General features: G+C 35.6%; 1 protein-coding gene across 1 annotated transcript in view; it reads left to right on the top strand.

Moving 5' to 3' along the window:
* Positions 1-5,653: 5,653 nt before the first annotated feature.
* The window catches only part of LOC121330066 (sprouty-related, EVH1 domain-containing protein 1-like), a 45,648-nt gene continuing 31,954 nt past the window's right edge, over positions 5,654-19,347 (top strand). The window contains exon 1 of the mRNA XM_041276330.1: positions 5,654-6,240. Coding sequence (XP_041132264.1) covers positions 6,209-6,240 — 32 coding nt within the window. The 5' untranslated portion in view covers positions 5,654-6,208. The remainder of the gene's footprint in view (positions 6,241-19,347) is intronic.

The raw sequence follows: 19,347 nt of genomic DNA, 5'->3' as shown, positions 1-19,347 counted from the left end.
AGTTTTTGGTTTTTCTAAATATGTCTTCCGGGATCCAAATCTCAATGGGTTCTCATCCATGTTAAAAAAAGAAAGAAAATAATTGAAGGTCAAGCGCATACTAGTACAAAACTACAATATTAAATGTGACCCATATTCAAGGTGTTATTCATCAGTGAAAATATTACCAGCATCAAAGAAAGCATTGATGAAAATCTTAACAGATTAGAAATGCAGAGGATGAACACAGGCCAAATGCATATATCTTGGTATATTAAAAACAAAACAAACAAACAAAAAAAAAGCTTAAGAAATAAATCAATCTAATAATCAAAGAGTACTACCAATGGTCATTGAAAATATCAAATGTCGGTTTTTCATATTTGTTGTTTATTTTTGGAAATTTGGTTTTGGTATTATCAAGTAAATAATCTGATCACTCTCTTCCTTAGTTGTGGTCTCCTGTGAGTTCTTTAGATCCATATCTAGATGTGATTATCTTCTCTGATGCATGACATTCAAGATATATGACACAGAGGTCTGATTTCCTGGGACATACCATAACGAAGCACCCTTTCAGATGTCACTCTTTAAGAGTCACTTAACTGAATGCCTGTTTAAGTGAGCGATGACCCCAAAGGTTTTTTGGGAGCTGTAAAGTTGGCAGATAATTGGCATGAACCAAGAAAGTTGACCTGACCCTGAATACGTTTCTATTTTGCAAATAAAGGATTTAATTTTGAAACTGCTATATATTTATGAGAGGCTGTTTATTGAGCTGTCTGGACAGGCAAGGGCTGACCCCAGAAAACTCTTACAATACCCAGTATATGAATATTGTGGAGGTGTGCATATGTATGTTACTCTGCATATATCTTAAGAACTGTGCTTATTTAATTGAGATTAAACTTGTTCTAGAAACCTTGATAAAGAATTGGAAAGTCTTCAGATTTCAAAATCTGCCAAGTAGCCCACTAAATACAAATAAAGTTTGTTAGGCAGCTCTACAATGGATTTAATATCCAGGTCCCAAGAATTGGCAAGGAATACAGTAGCCAAATGGCTTGTCCTTGAGCTTTTTTCGGCGGGACTGGAGTTAAGTGTGATACAGCTATCATGTCTGGGAGGGGACAAGATAAGATCACAGAAATTCTAACATCAACTAGAAGAAAGATATTCTGTTTTGTTGTATAATCTCAGTCTCCTGCACAAGAAATTATATCTCCAGGATGAACAGAGGTATCTTATCAGGCTTGAAGTTCAGATAGCTTAATTGAGGAGCCCCATCATGATTCTACTAGTGGGCTACTGCCTTTTTAATTTATTTCTTAACAAATAGTAGGTGATTTATAATAAGAAAGAAGGTGGTAACTATTTACATATTTATTTAAATCCCACAAGGCATAACCATTAGAACAACCACTGGAGTGATTTTAGCCCTTTGGAGCAATTTCATGTACAGTGTCCCAGGAACCCTGCTCACAGAAGTCCAAGGCAAGTGTCAGTGAGAACATGAGTTTGAGACTAGGATGTCTTTCCTCTCAATTCTAACCACTACTTCCCCTACTGGCTGCTACATCTGATTCAGTTCAGATAGGCCTGCTGTAAACTAATTTGGTCGTTCTGGGATAGCCCAATGGAACAACAACCTCTGGAAACAGCCTCTTCGGAAACAAAACATGTGTAACTTCCCTTACCAACTCAATAAATACTTTGAACCACAAACAATTAATCAATTACCCATATCCACTAAAGTGAGAAACTATTTCCAATGTCATTCAGTTTTAAAATCCTTTGTTATTGTGCATACATCACCCATAAAATAATTACCTTTTTCCCCACTGTTTGTTACATTCTTCCTTATACTTGTTTATTACCTCAATATAATACATTTTTGTTTTTAAATTTTAATAAAAAATATGTGTTTTTAAAAAGGAAATAGAGATGATAGATGACCATGATAGAGAATGTATTAAAACTGGGAAAACTTCTTACCAAACACACTGCTATCACAATGACAACCAAAAAGAATCACTTCCTCTGATCTTTCAATTCTGCCTCCACTGACATGCAACACTTACGTAATACTGATCATTACTATAGATATCTAGAACATTCACATTTAATGTTTTAATGGGAAGGGGATAGTCATTGTGACTGTTTGAGCTGTCAGGTGACATGTTTTATTTTGTACAGTACTAAAAAGATGACTATGGTTTAATCGTCATATAATTCTTGAGAGTGAGCAATCTTTTTTCTTTATAACTCACGACAGTGTACACGTCCTGTTTACGGTTAATTTCAAGGCTGTTTTGATGTTAGCTGTGTTAAAAATATCGTTATGGGAGTGAGATGTAAGAATACGGGCAAAGTGATTTGCGAGTGCAAAACCCCCATAATGCTGCTGTAAATCATGTTTAGCAGCTGTAAAGTTTGATTTTACTGGTCGTTAAAAATGTGGTGTATGTAAAGAATGGTGTTCCCATGCCATTCTGCACCCACTATCAAATGTGCACTTTGCCATAATTAATCCATTAAAATGATATTGAAATGCATTCAAATAAAAGCATGGAATTGGATGGGCTCTGGATACTAAGCGGGTGCAAACATTATAATGTGATGTAAGGATTTTTCCTTGCACTTAGGCAATTGCTCACCCCCAAAAAACTTTACACCTTGTCTTACAAGGTTCAAACCATTATAGAAGCGAGTAACTAAGAGCTGTATAAAAGCACACACCTGCAGACCTGTCACTGGCTTCAGGATGACTGCTGTGGTACACTTCATGATGTGGTGACACTTGGCTCTTGTTGAGGAGAGAAAACGTTTGAAGGAAAAGGGCAAGATGAAGAAGACCCCGCATATTCAATCCTAGGGTCACTTTATTTGGGATGCCGGAGGATGCAGTGCTAAAGCATTATCGTCTCAGGTCATCCTTGACCTCATAGCTGAATTGAGGGAAGTGCTAGAACCCAGTGTCAATCTAGGGACCGGTTTGTATTTTCATGCTCCACAAATGTTATACAGTGACCACTGCTCTGTGTACTCCTAACTCTGCAAGTGCAGATGTTAAATAGACTGATGCACTCATTGAGACCCTTATTATCATAATTGAGGCTCATTATTTGTGCATGTTGAGCAATTTACATTGCTCTTAAGCTTACATAGGGCACAGTGCAAAATAATTGCATCCGCAGTGCAAAATAAAATAAATGCATCTGCAATTATTTGCATTGCGCCTATACTTACATCACCCCTATATGCCTTTACCAATATTGTAGCTGTGCAGTTTAAAATGGTTGGCATAGCAACAAATGCAGAGGCAACATATTTGAACTTCTTTTCATTTGAATCTAAGTGGTCTTTTTTTCTTTTTCTACTTGATTTTGCTTGGAAGTAATGTATAACTCTAGAGCAAAGATGTTCCAATCCTGACCTTCTGACTTACAATAATATGCAGACTAAATTTAACTGTGATTAGATTTATATCACTGTTAGAATGGGCCTTAACGGCAAAGCTGTTTTTGACTTCTTAAATAACAGTCTAGAAACTTTACATGAATATCACATTTTAAAAGGCTTTAAAAAAATACTCATAAGTCAAAACTTTGTGAACAGGGCCCAATAGTCACAAATGAAGACACTATAAAATGGTTAGTAAATGACTGAAAGTATTCAGCTAAAAACTGCGTGGAAATGTTTAGGTTACTAAGAGGTATGTAGGCTGCCACTCTGATGAAAACTATTATTAAATCACAAGCCACATGATCATGCGCATAATTAAAAGTATAATTTCAGTCAAGATTTCTGAATTAGTCACTCCAAAATGTGCAGCGATTAGCACGCACGCACGCACGCACGCACGCACACACACACACACACACACATATATATATATATATATATATATATATATATATATATATATATATATATATATATATATATATATATATATATATGTTCTATATATTTTATATAGTAGTAATAAAGAATATATATATATCATTATTATCATCTTCAGTCTTTTTCAGTCCACTGCTGGATGAAGGCCTCCCCAAGATTCTTCCACAAAAGCCTGTCTGCTGCGTCTGTCATCCATGTTGCTCCGGCATGTTTCCTAATTTCATCTTGCCATCTTCCTGGAGGTCTTCTTCTTGGTTGCTTTATATCTCTTGGGATCCAGTCTACTATCTCCCTGGTCCAGCGATTATAAGTTGTGGGAAATGCCTTACACGCATAAATCAGTGTTATATTAACTAGCTATAGTGACTCTATGTACAATTGTGTTACGTCACTTTTTATTTTTTGTCTATATCGTGTACATACTATTTAAAAAGAATGGAGATACCATTGTAATGTTTAACGCCATGCATTGAATTTATGGAATCTTGTAAACCATCTCTTTGAAAATGCCATCATTTAATTATTATGTTTTAAACTTAGAAACTGTTTACAATTGTTGATCAGATGTTATTCAAGGTGTTGTAAGTAAATAAACTAGCAAAACCCCAGGTTAAAATGTTTAATATCAATTAGTAATATTTATTAACAAAATGTGTTTTATTTTAAAGTGAAAGCATAGGAAGACTCCTATGTATCCTAATTTGCACGCACCTCTTGTTTTTCAATTTAAAGTTGTTTTTTTTTGTTTGTTTGTTTTTTTCCCCCGTTATCATCATTTCTGCTTATACTGCTATTTTAGGTGTGTGCAGTTCATGAGAACATTTAATTTGCTGCCCCTTTGGTTTGTACTGCAACAGGCTGATTGGTTTTGCTCTGGTTTTGCACGGTTCACTGCACTTGATTTTTCAGGCACCTGTAGTGATAGCAAAATATTGAGGGGACGTTTTACTTGGAAATATGGAGCGACTGTGTCAGAAATAATATTCTACATGTGTAAATATTCAGCCATCTGAATTTAAGAGTCTAAAATGTAGCTATTTTTTATTTGCGATGTATACAATGTTAAAAGGCATACATTGTATCTATTTTTTTTTTAAAAAACATACACTTAATTTGCTTTTCAACACACCTTTCATCTAGACATTTTTTTTTTTTTTTTTGTCTGCGAGGCTTTTATTTCAGATGTTTCTGAACATTTTTGGACCGCTGAACACGACTTAATTTATGGTACTTATAATGGACCAATTTCTTATATTAATCGACCGATTTATTTATTTATTTAGTTTGCACAACAATTATGTATACCCATTCAGTGTAAACGTGCCAATGTTGCTCCACAAAATGCGTATTAATTTAAAAATGATGCAGCAGCAGCCAAACTGTAACTGGGCTATGCAAATTATAATGCAATGCATTGCTACGCTGCGCACAACCTTTTACATCCAGCTAGCTAGGCTTTTGCGTTCTATCACACTCAGGCTCTTCCCTTTTCTACATAACTGCACGCCTGTATGTAAGAGGCAACTTCTTTTGGGAAGTGCTCGAACTACTTTATTTAAAACAAACCAAAAAAAAAAAAAAACTTAGAAAAAACACACAGGATTCACATAATATGCAGTATGCTTATCACATCGTTACACACAGTGGATTGTATTAGAAACTATTATGCAAAGGTACTGATACTCATAAATGCGTGTATTATTATGTTTTGCTAAACTGGCGCGGAAGGATCCAGACCGAGCGCTGAGGTCAACGCTTCCGCCCAGTTTTCCTCTGTAGTGTGTCGACTTGAAAATGGAGTTTGAGGAAGGCAGATGTGTTGCAAGTTCTCATTGAATTTTAATGGTGTTTTTGCATCAAACTTTTTCAACTCTGAAGATTGGACATTTATCCCCAGAGGACGATACTGTAACTTTTCACCATACCGTCAACCGAGGTTGCCTTAAGAATTGCTGCGTTTAATGTGCCAAATGTCGTGTGTTTGGTGGTTTTATTAAGCGCTGGAGTTTAGTTGATTGTTGCTGAGGGTGAGGGTGAGGGTGATGGTGATGGTGAGGATGTTGATGTTGTGGTGGTTGTTAGATTGTGATGCAGGAAAAGAAATAACGACCTCCAGATTGCGTTTCACGTTTTTAATTTAGATGCCATTCCCTGTTTTTAGAAAGAAAGTGGCGATGCATTTTTAAAGATTTTATATATTTTTTAGACTTTATATAAACCAGTTTTTTTTTTCTGGAATAAAATGGTGATATTTGCGGTTAATTTCCCCGCCGTGGCTCCCTCGTCGGTGTTACTGCTAGGATTTGGATCCCGGTGAGAAAAGATGAGCGAAGAATCGGGAAATCCAAACAACGAGTAAGTTTGCTTGTTTTTAATTATATTATTGCATATATAGAGTATATACTGTTTTAACAACATTACACAATATTATCATGGGGCTTGCTTAAAGAATTGGACCTCAGACAATTAAGTGTACGTGTAACAGTAACGTTGAGGAACATATACATATTATACAAAAATGTGTCTGCTTGTATATGCAAAGGCTAAGAAAGAACGTGTACCTCGGAATGCCACACGTCGGTACATTCGTATGACACTTAGGGAGTCATTTAATAGCCAGAGGTTACATGTCAAATAAGTGTGTGACTCTAATATTTCAGACACGAGTATGCAATCAGTTTAAAAACATAATAATAATAATAATAATAATAATAATAATAAATAATAATAATACACGTTTGCCCATCACGCTTAAAAAAAAAAAAGAAAAGCCATGTTGTGTCTAGTATTTCAGTTAATTTTATTTTCTGCGTCCTCTGTCAAATTGGCATTTCATTAAGATTATTATTTGATCTCAAAATACATATTTATATGCCATTTGTTTTACAAAAAAGACCATACCTCATTGGAACTAAGCGCATCGTTTACAACATGGCAGTTCAAAATTATTTAATTGTGTAAAATGTACACTGATGTCTTAAACAACTATCACTGTTTAATTAGATTGAATTTATATTATTGGATTTATATATTTTCATGATGAGTAACACAAGTGGGCGTTTTTATTTGCGGAAAGCCTTAAATTACCATTCATAACAATTGAACTCATTTTGTGATACTTTTTTAATCATTTATTTTTGTGACCAAATGACTTTATTACAGTAGAGAAACACGATTTTTATCCTTAAGTAATTTTTAATTTGAAAGTGGTTGACTGCTGCAATGTCAGCCAGTGACTCAAAGAGCTAAAAGAAAGACGCCATCTTTTCTTTTTTTTTTCAATCACGCTCATTTGCATACCACAGTCTTCATTCATAAAAAATGTAAAAAGAAACCCAACAGCACGAAAAAACCTAAGGGGCTTTTGTCCAAAAACACTGGCAGTCTACTTCTAAACATATGTTGATTTACCTTTTACATTATTGGCCTCTTTCGTATTGAAAAACTGGCGTGTATAAATGGGCTGATCTCTGCATGCGCTTGTTGACAGAGTCAATGAGAAATATCAGCTCAGGGAGGTGCTGACATCACATGATCTCCATTCATAAAGTACCTGGTTTCCCATTCACAGTACAGTGTCTCGACATTGCATCGGCAACCACACATTAGACCTGCATTGAGAAAGAAAAAGGGGCTTTTTCAGGAGCTGGGGGGAGGGATATGCGATCAAGAGACACTCCTTGCAAAGAAATATATTCCACAATATATTCTTGTGAAGCATTAATTTCCATTTGGTAATAGAAAATGTGTCTTATGGATGAGTGTGTGTGTGTGTGTGTATATATATATATATATATATATATATATATATATATATATATATAGATATATAATCATATTTTTATATTGTTTATGTGGTTTAATTGTATTGCAAGCATGTCTAAATTTCACCAAAGATTCAGATCTGAAAATATATTTGCATGGTTTCTTGTTTGTCATAATTGTACAGTGAGATGAAGTGTTTTATTTTGGGTGTAAAACTGTCAGTAGCATAGTGGTGTAGTTTTGACACCAGTTAAGGCCTACAGTATGTGAAAGCCTTTAATATATTTATCATTTATAATATACTTTTTAGATATACTTTTTGATTTAATGTACTTAGTTGTGGAAATTGATTGTGAATAAAAGCTGGATCATAAATGTTATCAATATGAGGGCTAGTGATTTTTTTCTATTCTAAATTAGAAAACAGAAAGCAATGACAAGATCAGTTTTATTAATATATAAATTCTGTTAAATAAGCAGAACATACCGGTGTGTTCTATATTATCACAAGTGCCACACATACATCTCTATTCATGTAGACAGATGGATGCATAACGAAGCTGAATGTATGAGTGGTGGTGTGGATGCCATTTTGATTTGAAATCAACATTAAGGTACTTTGAATTGATGGCTATTTTTAATCCGATTTAACACCAGTATGTTTTTTGATTTGTTGCATGCTGCTGCAAAAAAATACACCCATTTAAATGTGACCAACCCCCTTTTTTTGTGTGTGTGTAAAGAAACAATTACATCACCAAACTTAGTCTACAGCCTTTTTGTTTGCTTAAAATAAAATAATTACTGGCCAATCAGCAATGAGATCTGCAGACAGTTGTTTTTTTTTTTTTTTTTTTTTTTTTTTTGGAGTCTTGCACAAACAACTCTCGGTAGATACAAAGGTGTGGATTATTACTGCTCTGTTTAATCTTTATTTTATTTATTGCTTTATTTTTTGTACCTGTATTGTTAAGCCTGTGGATTTACGTTTTGGGTCAGCCATTTATGTGTTTGAGGGGAAACCTTTTTGCTCTGATCATTTTTTCTACATGTCGATCGCTCCACCCCAATCATATCTGCAAACTGTCATATCTAGCACTTCACTTTATTCACAAGGTTGGGTTAAAGTTATTTACATTTAAACAAACCTCTTCCCTGCTATGGCCAGTCTCACTTCCTCTGAGTATTTTTGGTGCCCACTGTAAAATGTATTTAAATGTTTACTATTGGAGAATCATTTTGTTAAAAGCAATTCAAGTACTTATTGTAATGTTTGATGCATAGCTTTTTAGATTAACTTTTACGCAAGGACGTTTTCAAATTAGATCTCAACTATTGGTTTCCATTATATAGAATTTGTGTTTGCTTAAACTTATGCAATGTTTTCTTTTTTTACCTTCAGTATAAGCTAACTAGGTTTATCGGAAATCCTTACAGTAAGGATTAATAGCTATCACATCAAATTGACAGAAAGAACCTTAATGCGATGTAATTCCTTGTGTGATGTGCTAAGTAATAAGGTTGATGTCTATCATGTTAATATATGCAGATGTCTACAAAGTGACCTTATGAGTAAGGCCTTTTGAAAATCGCAATTTTACGGGCTGCATGGAAATCGTGAAATTAGCCCAATACCGCGATTTTTACAATATTCTTAAGAAATAAAACAAATTTCATAATTTTGTATTTCATACAACAAAAAAATCACATTAGTGAAACTATACAGCTCTACTATGTGCCTGCGTGTAGTATTCGCCATGCTAACAGTGCTGTGCAGTGATTGTCATGTCGCTACAGTGGGTTGCGAAAGTATTGACCCCCCCTTGGCATTTTTCCTATTTTGTTGCCTTACAACCTGGAATTAAAATGGATTTTTGTTTGGATTTCATGTAATGGACATACACAAAATAGTCCAAATTGGTGAAGTGAAATGAAAAAAATAACTTGTTTCAAAAAATTCTAAAAAATAAATAACGGAAAAGTGGTGCGTGCATGTGTATTCACCCCCTTTGCTACTAAGCCTCTAAATAAGATCTGGTGCAACCAATTACCTTCAGAAGTCACATAATTAGTTAAATAAAGTCCACCTGTGTGCAATCTAAGTGTCACATGATCTGTCACATGATCTCAGTATATATACACCTGTTCTGAAAGGCCCCAGAGTCTGCAACACCACTAAGCAAGGGGCACCACCAAGCAAGCGGCACCATGAAGACCAAGGAGCTCTCCAAACAGGTCAGGGACAAAGTTGTGGAGAAGTACAGATCAGGGTTGGGTTATAAAAAAATATCCGAAACTTTGAACATCCCACGGAGCACCATTAAAGCCATTATTAAAAAATGGAAAGAATATGGCACCACAACAAACCTGGCAAGAGAGGGCCGCCCACCAAAACTCACGGACCAGGCAAGGAGGGCATTAATCAGAGAGGCAACAAAGAGACCAAAGATAACCCTGAAGGAGCAGCAAAGCTCCACAGCGGAGATTGTAGTATATGTCCTTAGGACCACTTTAAGCCTTACACTCCACAGAGCTGGGCTTTACGGAAGAGTGGCCAGAAAAAAATAAGCAAACATGTTTGGTGTTCGCCAAAAGGCATGTGGGAGACTCCCCAAACATATGGAAGAAGGTACTCTGGTCAGATGAGACTAAAATTGAGCTTTTTGGCCATCAAGGAAAACGCTATGTCTGGCGCAAACCCAACACCTCTCATCACCCCGAGAACACCATCACCACAGTGAAGCATGGTGGTGGCAGCATCATGCTGTGGGGATGTTTTTCATCGGCAGGGACTGGGAAACTGGTCAGAATTGAAGGAATGATGGATGGCGCTAAATACAGGGAAATTCTTGAGGGAAACCTGTTTCAGTCTTCCAGAGATTTGAGACTGGGACGGAGGTTCACCTTCCAGCAGGACAATGACCCTAAGCATACTGCTAAAGCAACACTCGGGTGGTTTAAGGGGAAACATTTAAATGTCTTGGAATGGCCTAGTCAAAGCCCAGACCTCAATCCAATTGAGAATCTGTGGTATGACTTAAAGATTGCTGTACACCAGCGGAACCCATCCAACTTGAAGGAGCTGGAGCAGTTTTGCCTTGAAGAATGGGCAAAAATCCCAGTGGCTAGGTGTGCCAAGCTTATAGATACATATCCCAAGAGACTTGCAGCTGTAATTGCTGCAAAAGGTGGCTTTGCAAAGTATTGACTTTGGGGGTGGTGGTGAATACTTATGCACGCTCAAGTTTTCTGTTTTTTTTGTCTTATTTCTTGTTTGTTTCACAATAAAAAATATTTTGCATCTTCAAAGTGGTAGGCATGTTGTGTAAATCAAATGATACAAACCCCCCAAAAATCAATTTTAATTCCAGCTTGTAAGGCAACAAAATAGGAAAAATGCCAAGGGGGGTCAATACTTTCGCAAGCCACTGTATGTGCAATCTAAGCGGGAAATTAAAATACTACCCACGGTAAACAGGAAAATGGATCTCTCTAAAAAGGCTGTGTGTCTGCAGCAGATCACGTAAAGCAGCATCCAGCAGTAGTTTGCACAACGATGGGGGTAAGCTCTTCTGTATGACCTGCAACGTTACTTTAGATCACTACGGAAACTCGTTTGTTGACAAACATTTGATTTAGATTCAAGTATTCACTGAAGGAGAAAGGCGGAAATCCAGAGCAGTACTGTGACTGCTTTCTTTCTTTACTTGCAAAGAAACAAAAATTGGTGACTACCATATTCCAAAAGTCTACTTATTAAATTCTGACCTGACAAGCAGGGTTTTTTTTTTTTTTTTTTTTTTTTTTTTTTTTGAGCAAATATCCCTTTTGAATAAATGGACGACCAAAAGTTCCGGAAGTTCCTTAAACAGTGTAGCAAATGGTGGAGTGATCAGCCCAGCTGAGACGTGAATACTTACCTAAAGTTGCAGAGTATCATAAGCAGGAGATTATGGAATTGGTAAAACACTGATGCACAAGATCAGTATGGCTTACACATTTTATTTGTTTTGCAAGACCTAAATGGTGAACGTGCACGTGATGTAGTAGAACTGAAATCTGTCCTGCAGATACCCTTTACCTACATGCTTGAATAATTTTGATGTCACTGCATTTATATGTGTATTTGCTGTTTTTAAAAATAATAATAATAATAATAATAATAATCTGTACACTTAATTTATAACATTTCCGTGCACATTCCGTGAAATAGGATACTTTACCCGTGACACTGCTGTGAATACATTTGGAATAGGAAACATACCTATTCTGAACTCTATACATCCACAATGAGTGAAAATTCATTAATTGTGTACCTATAACAATCTGGATGGCCATCAGGCCACTCCTTTTGTTCACTTGGCTAATCTGCTGGTTCATACTATCCTATCCACAATAACATTGATCATTGCTTATTTTTTATGATATGTACATTTTGATTTTTGTGTACTCGAATGTTCAACGAACTGTTGTTGACCTTCAGGTGTGAGATTTATGGTTCAGATATTTTCCACTACTTCCTTTCAGTGCAGTTTGTTTAGGGTTTAGAGAACTGAAACAGTACTGAAATGGCTTCCAGTTCTGCTGAAATAGATCCCACTTCTGCTGACATGACTTGTGCTTTTAATTCAGATTTGACTGTATACAATTCACCCTATTTCAAGGTTGTGTTTTTATTTTAATAAAAAAAGTTTAATGAATTCTTATTAGAATTGTCTTTTTGCAGTTTGCTCAATTGCTGTAAACGCACTGATTCCATCTTAGAGCTTAAATACATTTTTGTTTTTATATTGTACAATGTCTAGTTCTTTTATGAAATGAAGAAAAGAACATCTCCAAGAAAATGACTGAATTAAAAACATTGATTCCTATTTTTGCTGAACTACATTAGTGACTCACAGTCATGTTCAGTGTTACACCCGAACTATCAGCCATTTAATGCCAGTGCAGAATGTCTGGGTGCGATATTTTACTGCTCACATTTTACAGGAAATCCCTACAGAGAAACACAGGCTGAGAACTAGCATGTCTGTTTAGGTTTTTGCGCATCAGAGTGTGTTCTGATGATCATAAAAATTACTAGGAAAATGAGTGACGGTCAACTGGCTGAATAATATTTGCAGAGCTGCTAGGGCCCTTCATAAACTGATGTAAATAAACACTACACTACAGTTTATAAAATATAAAAACTGCAGGACACCGTTTTATACGGAGTTAGTTTGTGGTTAAAATGGAAATCCCATATTAAATAAATAAAATTAAAAGAAAAAAAAGCACTGAAGAGAAACTCTTCAGCAGATATTACAAGTGCAATTAGGCCTACTTAACATACATAAAATAACTACTGTGAAGGATTCCCAAAGTATTTTGTTGGTATTATGACTGCTTAGCTGCTCAACTGTAAATAATTAACTGTAGTTACAGTAGTACAAAGAAAAAGTGATTGTTATTTTACAGTCCACAAATGCAGTTTCATTTTGCATGTCACTGTATACTGGTACGGGAATATTCTACAAACAATTTGATAATAGTAATGACGGAACCCGTACCATACAAAGTAATAGATGCTTGTGATCTAAACAGTAAACAGCCTTCCCAGTACCACTGTGGCTGAGCTGTACTGTGAAAACGAGGTATGAGCGGAGCTCAGATAAATGATGCTTTTAAAAGTAAGAAATTAAGTATGATGACACTGCAGAATGGAAATACAGGAAACATTTGGCTCTGATGCTCTTACTTTTCCTAACTTCTCTGTCAGAAGTTTTGTTCAGTTTAAATCAAAACGTGTTCGTCATAAAGTTTGGTAATTAAGTCGAGTCTTTTTTTTTTTTTTTTTTTTTTTTACATCAAAGCAGGCTGAAACTACACTGCAGTCCAAATTTGCGGTCCCCTTTTTCTGTACTCGCAGCTCAAGTTTTTAATTTGCCAAATGCTTGTGGTTCAAATTAAGCTCAATTTTAATGTGTGGTGTGATTGTTTCAGAATAGTTTGCTTTTGATATACATATGGGATACTTCAATTTATATTTCAACTACAGCATAGAAGATGGGAACAACGTATTATCTGTAGTTTCCAGATTTTAAATAAATAAATAAATAAATAATGAAAACTTGGTGTAATGTTGTACGATCCGTTAAATCTGTTTTAATTGCTAATTGACTAGCAATTAAATATACCACAAAATCCTGTACATTTACATCATTCTGACTGTTTGGGTTTGTACAATGCTGCTCTTATTCAATCAAAACTTTTTGATAACACTATGTAACACAACTTTTGTTCCTGGGTAGTAAGTGTTATTTCTTAATTGCTTATGCCTCAAAAGTATAGAAAATAACAATTATTCCCCACAAACTTTGCTTTTGTGACCAGGACAGTGATATTTTGAAATTTACCTATTTCCAATGAGAAAACGGTCTTTTCGTTCACATAGTCAGAAAAAAACAACATATGAATCCAAATTAACATGTATTTGTACTAAAGTAATACAAAAATGACTACAAAAGATTTAGAAGTGAGTAGTTTTTCGGGATTTACGATTATACTGTAAATCACTTTCACGAATCAGCCCCCAGATGTAGTCTCCCATCATGTTCTCGTTATACTGTCCTTGGTAGCGGCATTCAAAGTCCAGTATATCCTGGTGGAAGCGCTTGCCTTGCTCCTCCGAGTACGCTCCCATGTTCTCCTTGAATTTATCAAGATGAGCATCAAGGATATGGCCGTAGTTCTTCACCAGAGAAGAAGCCCTGAACTACTGCGACAAAGCTGTTCCAAGCCGCTTTCTCCTTACTAGTGAGCTTCTTGGAATTCATTGCACTCCAGGATCTTCTTTATCTGTGGTCCGACGAAGACATTGGCTTTGACCTTTGCCTCAGACAGCTTAGGGAAGAAGTCTTGAAGGTACTTGAAGGCTGTCGACTCCTTATCTAGAGCTCTGACAAATTGTTTCATAAGGCCCAATTTGATGTGCAGTGGTGGCATCAGCACCTTCCGGGGTCCACCAATGGCTCCCACTTGACGTTGTTCCTCCCCACAGAGAACTCGGTCCGCTGTGGCCAGTCCCGCCTGTGGTAGTGCGCCTTGGTGTCCCTGCTGTCCCAAAGGCAAAGGTAGCAGGGAAACTTGGTAAAACCGCCTTGGAGACCCATCAGGAATGCCACCATTGCAGCCTCTTGATGCCATCTCAGGAAAATGCAGATATATATCCACTTAGACAGCTGGAACTAAACTGAACTGGTGGGCTTAAGGCCCCTGTATTTATACTACTATTTATATTACTGGAAAGTTCTAGAAGTTACTCCAAGTTTACTCAGCACTGAATCTATCTGGAATGTTCTGGAAAATAGGTAAATTTCAAAATATCACTGTCCTGGTCACAAAAGCAAAGTTTGTGGGGAATAATAGCCATTTTCTATACTTTTGAGGCATAAGCAATTAGGAAATAACACTTACTACCCAGGAACACAAAAAAAAAAAAAAAAATTGTTACACTGTGTAAGTTAGAGCTTTGTGAATATTGAATGGGGTCCAGTATCGTTGAGGTGAGTGGGTTTGTTTTTTGTTTTTTTTTTGCTTATCTTGGAGCTGAAGGAAGCAGGTGGCAGCTCATTAAGATACACTGTTCAAATAGTTTAAGTGATGCCTATCCATGTGATCTGCTGTACACGTTTGGCAGATGCTGCTTGTGATGCCTGCCTTTTTTAAAAATATATATTTAATATATAATCATGAATTTCAGTCATGGATTAATCTAATATCATTAATACAGTAGTTAGATAAAACTATTAGTCAAAGTTGCTAGAGCTAAGAACTTATAGCTACAAAACACTGTTCAATAAAAATATGGCTACTGTTCCTTTTTTTTGCATTTATATATTTCTTTCCCACCTTTTAGGAGATATTCATTTTAAGAATCTATTTTTTAAAAAATGTATATACATTAAGTTATCCTATTGTATCTCCAGAAGTAGAAAATAACACAAAAGCAGTAGCAATTTGGTCTGAATTGTTAAATTGTAAACCTTATATATTTTGTATCTCAAGTTCCCAAATGTTGAAGAAAATATTGCTGCCCTTATGAATTAAAATGGCAAAATTACTTGATTTCAGACCCATGGATTTATTTCCTAATGGTGCAAGAGTGTTGAATGTACTGGTAAAAGATAACAATGTACGGTAGTGGAAATGTATATTTACTTTTACAAAACATTGCTTGCACCTGCTAATGTGAAAATGTGCCTGTTCACAGTTTAACACAAAAATAAGAAGTTGCCAGCTTTAATTTAGATGTTATATGAACCATAGTTTAACTCAAATTCCTGCAGTGTACAGTACTTTTGAGAACTGTGTTGATGTATTTAAGGGGAGTGAATTTATCACTGGTAAATCAAATGGTATGTGACATGTTTACTGAACCTGAAAATATTTCTGTGCATTGATGGGTATTATTACTAAATTGGTATTCAGATTTCACACTGCACTTCAGAAACCTGCATCTTATGAACACACAAAATCTGCATTTTAAAGCTTAAAATCTGCTTTTTACAAATTGTACTTCAGTATTAATATTGCATTTCTGTTTAGCAAACATAACATATAATGTAATTGATTATGAAAAACTACTGGTAATACAAATCGACAAGGTTACATTGAAAATCTTTATTTTAAAATATTAAGTATGTAAATATTCTACAGTAGGACTGAGCTCAAAGAAATGGTAAATAATAATGTGCAGTAAACATACTTGCTTCGGTCACAAACAGGAAACACATAACTTGTTAACTATTCTCAATTTCTTCCCAGTCATTATGTAATTTTTTCTGAAAACTGACATTAATGTAAAAGCCTGTTGGAAAACTGTTATACTGCATTTCTGTAGACCTATTTTTTATGGGGGAGTTGATATACCTGTGTTGTGGTTTAAGTACATTTTGGTATTGGTATAGTTCCTATAATGCTACACTGCATGTATCGTAATTGACAAAATGAAGGAAAAGATCATTTTCATAGGAACGCCTTTTTATTCAACATCCTGTAGAAAACAAGTCTCGGTACTACTCTGCTTTCTCACCCGTCTTTGCACTGGAACATTCCATCCACTTCTACCATGCTGGCAATCCCGGTCATCACTGCTGTTATTCAGTTGCATTTTTCTACTGCAAGCATGGTTCTCAACCAATTGATGACACTTGCAGCCTTAGCATCGTGACTGAGGAAGATTTTTTTTTTTTGTGAACTTTTTTTTTTTTTTTTTTTTTTTTTTTATTTAGTGACCAAATATTTATTTTCCCCCAATTTGAAATGACCAATTATGTTTTTTTTTTTTCTTCACGACCACATTTCCCCACATAGCACAGACTTTCTGAGGGCGTATGAGCGTCCTCCAATCTCACAAGCCTAAAGCCAGAATCGCTTTTATGCCGAGCAATCCAGAGCAAAAGTGGGCAGGCTACCAATCCCGGAAGACAGAGATCAGCTGTGAGGTATTTTGCTTTATTACAGCAGCTTAGATTTACTTGTGTACCAGTTCTCTGGGCATGGAAACCATATTTTCACAAAAGTTCACTAGTAATATTCAAAAAACAACATAAGTACTTTACGCATAGCGAATTTACATATCAACCCCCACCTTTCCCATTCATTTGCATGACGTCGGGTGAAAAGCCTGGTTTGCACAAGTAAAATTTGAGCGAATGGAAACCCAAAAAAGTATTTTATATTAGACATTTCTCGTGTAAATGTCTTGTTTTTAAAAAAAAAAAAAAAAAACTTGGATGGAAAACCAATGAATGTGACTTGGTTTCCGGTTGATATTGGTTTTGTACTCTATTCAACGCTGTATTAACTGATTTTTCTAGATCATGGATGCCATTTTGAGGGGAGTTCTAATCTTGGCATTTTAAAAGAGAATTCAATTAAATTCACTAGTTAAGCATGATGTATTACTAAATAACATAATATATTAAAATTCACATTCACACAAGCTTTAAATGAAATTAGTAAAAGTTGGGCTGTGCTTGAAGGTTCGTTCCCTAGCCAGGAATTCAAAGGCAGTTTAACCCTTCGAAGGTTAGTCAGGCAGCATTCACACTTCTTTTTTTTTTTTTTTTTTTCTTTTCTCTAACAGAAACCGTTGGACAGAGTGTGACTACTATAAATCGCACATTAAATGTCACTTGCATGCAAAATTTGATCGTTTGATTTATATTATGCATGTTACTAAAACAAAACTTATATTAAAATCCATTACCAAATCCTCATAAGTAGCAACTCTGTGGTGCCGCTGCCATGCATTAGAACAGGGTACATTATGCCAAAGTACTAGGGGGCGTACCTATAGCGATTGTATTGCTTCCTTAAAATATGTACAGAATATCTAACAAGAGAAGTGCTATGGTAGTAGAAGTATGAAACGCTAATAATTTTAATTAAAACCGCACCGTCTCCATCTAACCCCCCCCCCAGAGGCAGAACTTAATTTCTTCATTCGCCATCACCACAGCAAAGCATTGTATAACGTAAACTGTATTGTGAAAAAAATGTCTGACACCTTCTGCTGTTTGGGATTTTTTTCTTAAATGTCCATACGACCACAAAAAGTTGAATGCAAACTGCAAGCAACTGTTGATGTATTGTAGCAGCACAACAAAATTACAAAAATGTATATATTTAAAAAAAAAAAAAAAAAAATGGTGAAATCTGTCACATGACCGGTTATACGTCCTAGCGTATGGTTGATCAATACTTTAAAGAGTTTAAAATGCCCATCCCTATTAGCTACGAGGTGTAAGGAATCTTATTAGATGTAGGCTAAGTATCAAAAACCAGTAGGGCATGATTTATTAATTCTGGTTTGTTGTACTACAGTTAAAAAAAAAAAAAAAAAAAAAAAAAAAAGAGATGTGAACTACAACACTGAGATGGGGACCTATTCTTCTTTTGGAATTTCAAGGTTTTTCTATATATTTTATTTCCTAATGAAGGCTGATAATTTGATAACCCTGAAACATGTTCCATCCATAGTGAACTGATTGTCTTGGCTCTGTGAACGGCTTTTGGGAACAATGGGCTAGAATTAGTCAGCACCACTTAATCGAGACACTGATAGTCGGGATGTCTGCTTAAATGGGACAGAACTCTGGGAGACGGTTCTTCCCAATGCTATTTGTGATTTAATTGGGATAGTATTTTCACATGATGAACGGAGATCACTTTTCAGAGTATGACCGGTTCACCTAATGCAGTGATTACGTGATTACACTATGACTTGCCTAAACCACTGTTTTATGCCTCGCTTGTCATTTGCTAGTTGTCATCATGTCTAAGAAGCGAAAACTAGTGGATTTGCCTCTGGCTCAGGCTGTTCAGGGTGCAAGAATAATATGACTTGTATTTCAAATGATGCATTTAACATTTATTCATAATGTGATTTCTTTCTTTTTCTTTAGAATTAAAATAAAAAAGTGTGACTAAGGTCCTTTCTCAATTGGGACAGCCGCTTATTCAGGATATTTTTACATTTACAGAGGCTCCCTAATAGTGTTGTCAACTGTACTAAGCATTTCATCTCCTGCAGTGCAAAGTTTTTTTTTTTTTTTTTTGAAATGCAACATTAAGAACTCCAACTTAAACAGAACTCTGTTTTTTCTATATGGCTGCAATATTGTTTACTGGTGTACCTAACAAAAACTACAT

The sequence above is a fragment of the Polyodon spathula genome, chromosome 17, assembly GCF_017654505.1.
Source record: "Polyodon spathula isolate WHYD16114869_AA chromosome 17, ASM1765450v1, whole genome shotgun sequence".
Taxonomy (NCBI): Eukaryota; Metazoa; Chordata; class Actinopteri; order Acipenseriformes; family Polyodontidae; genus Polyodon; species Polyodon spathula.
Note: the sequence above shows the minus strand (reverse complement) of the source record. Positions and strands in the feature narration are given on the sequence as shown.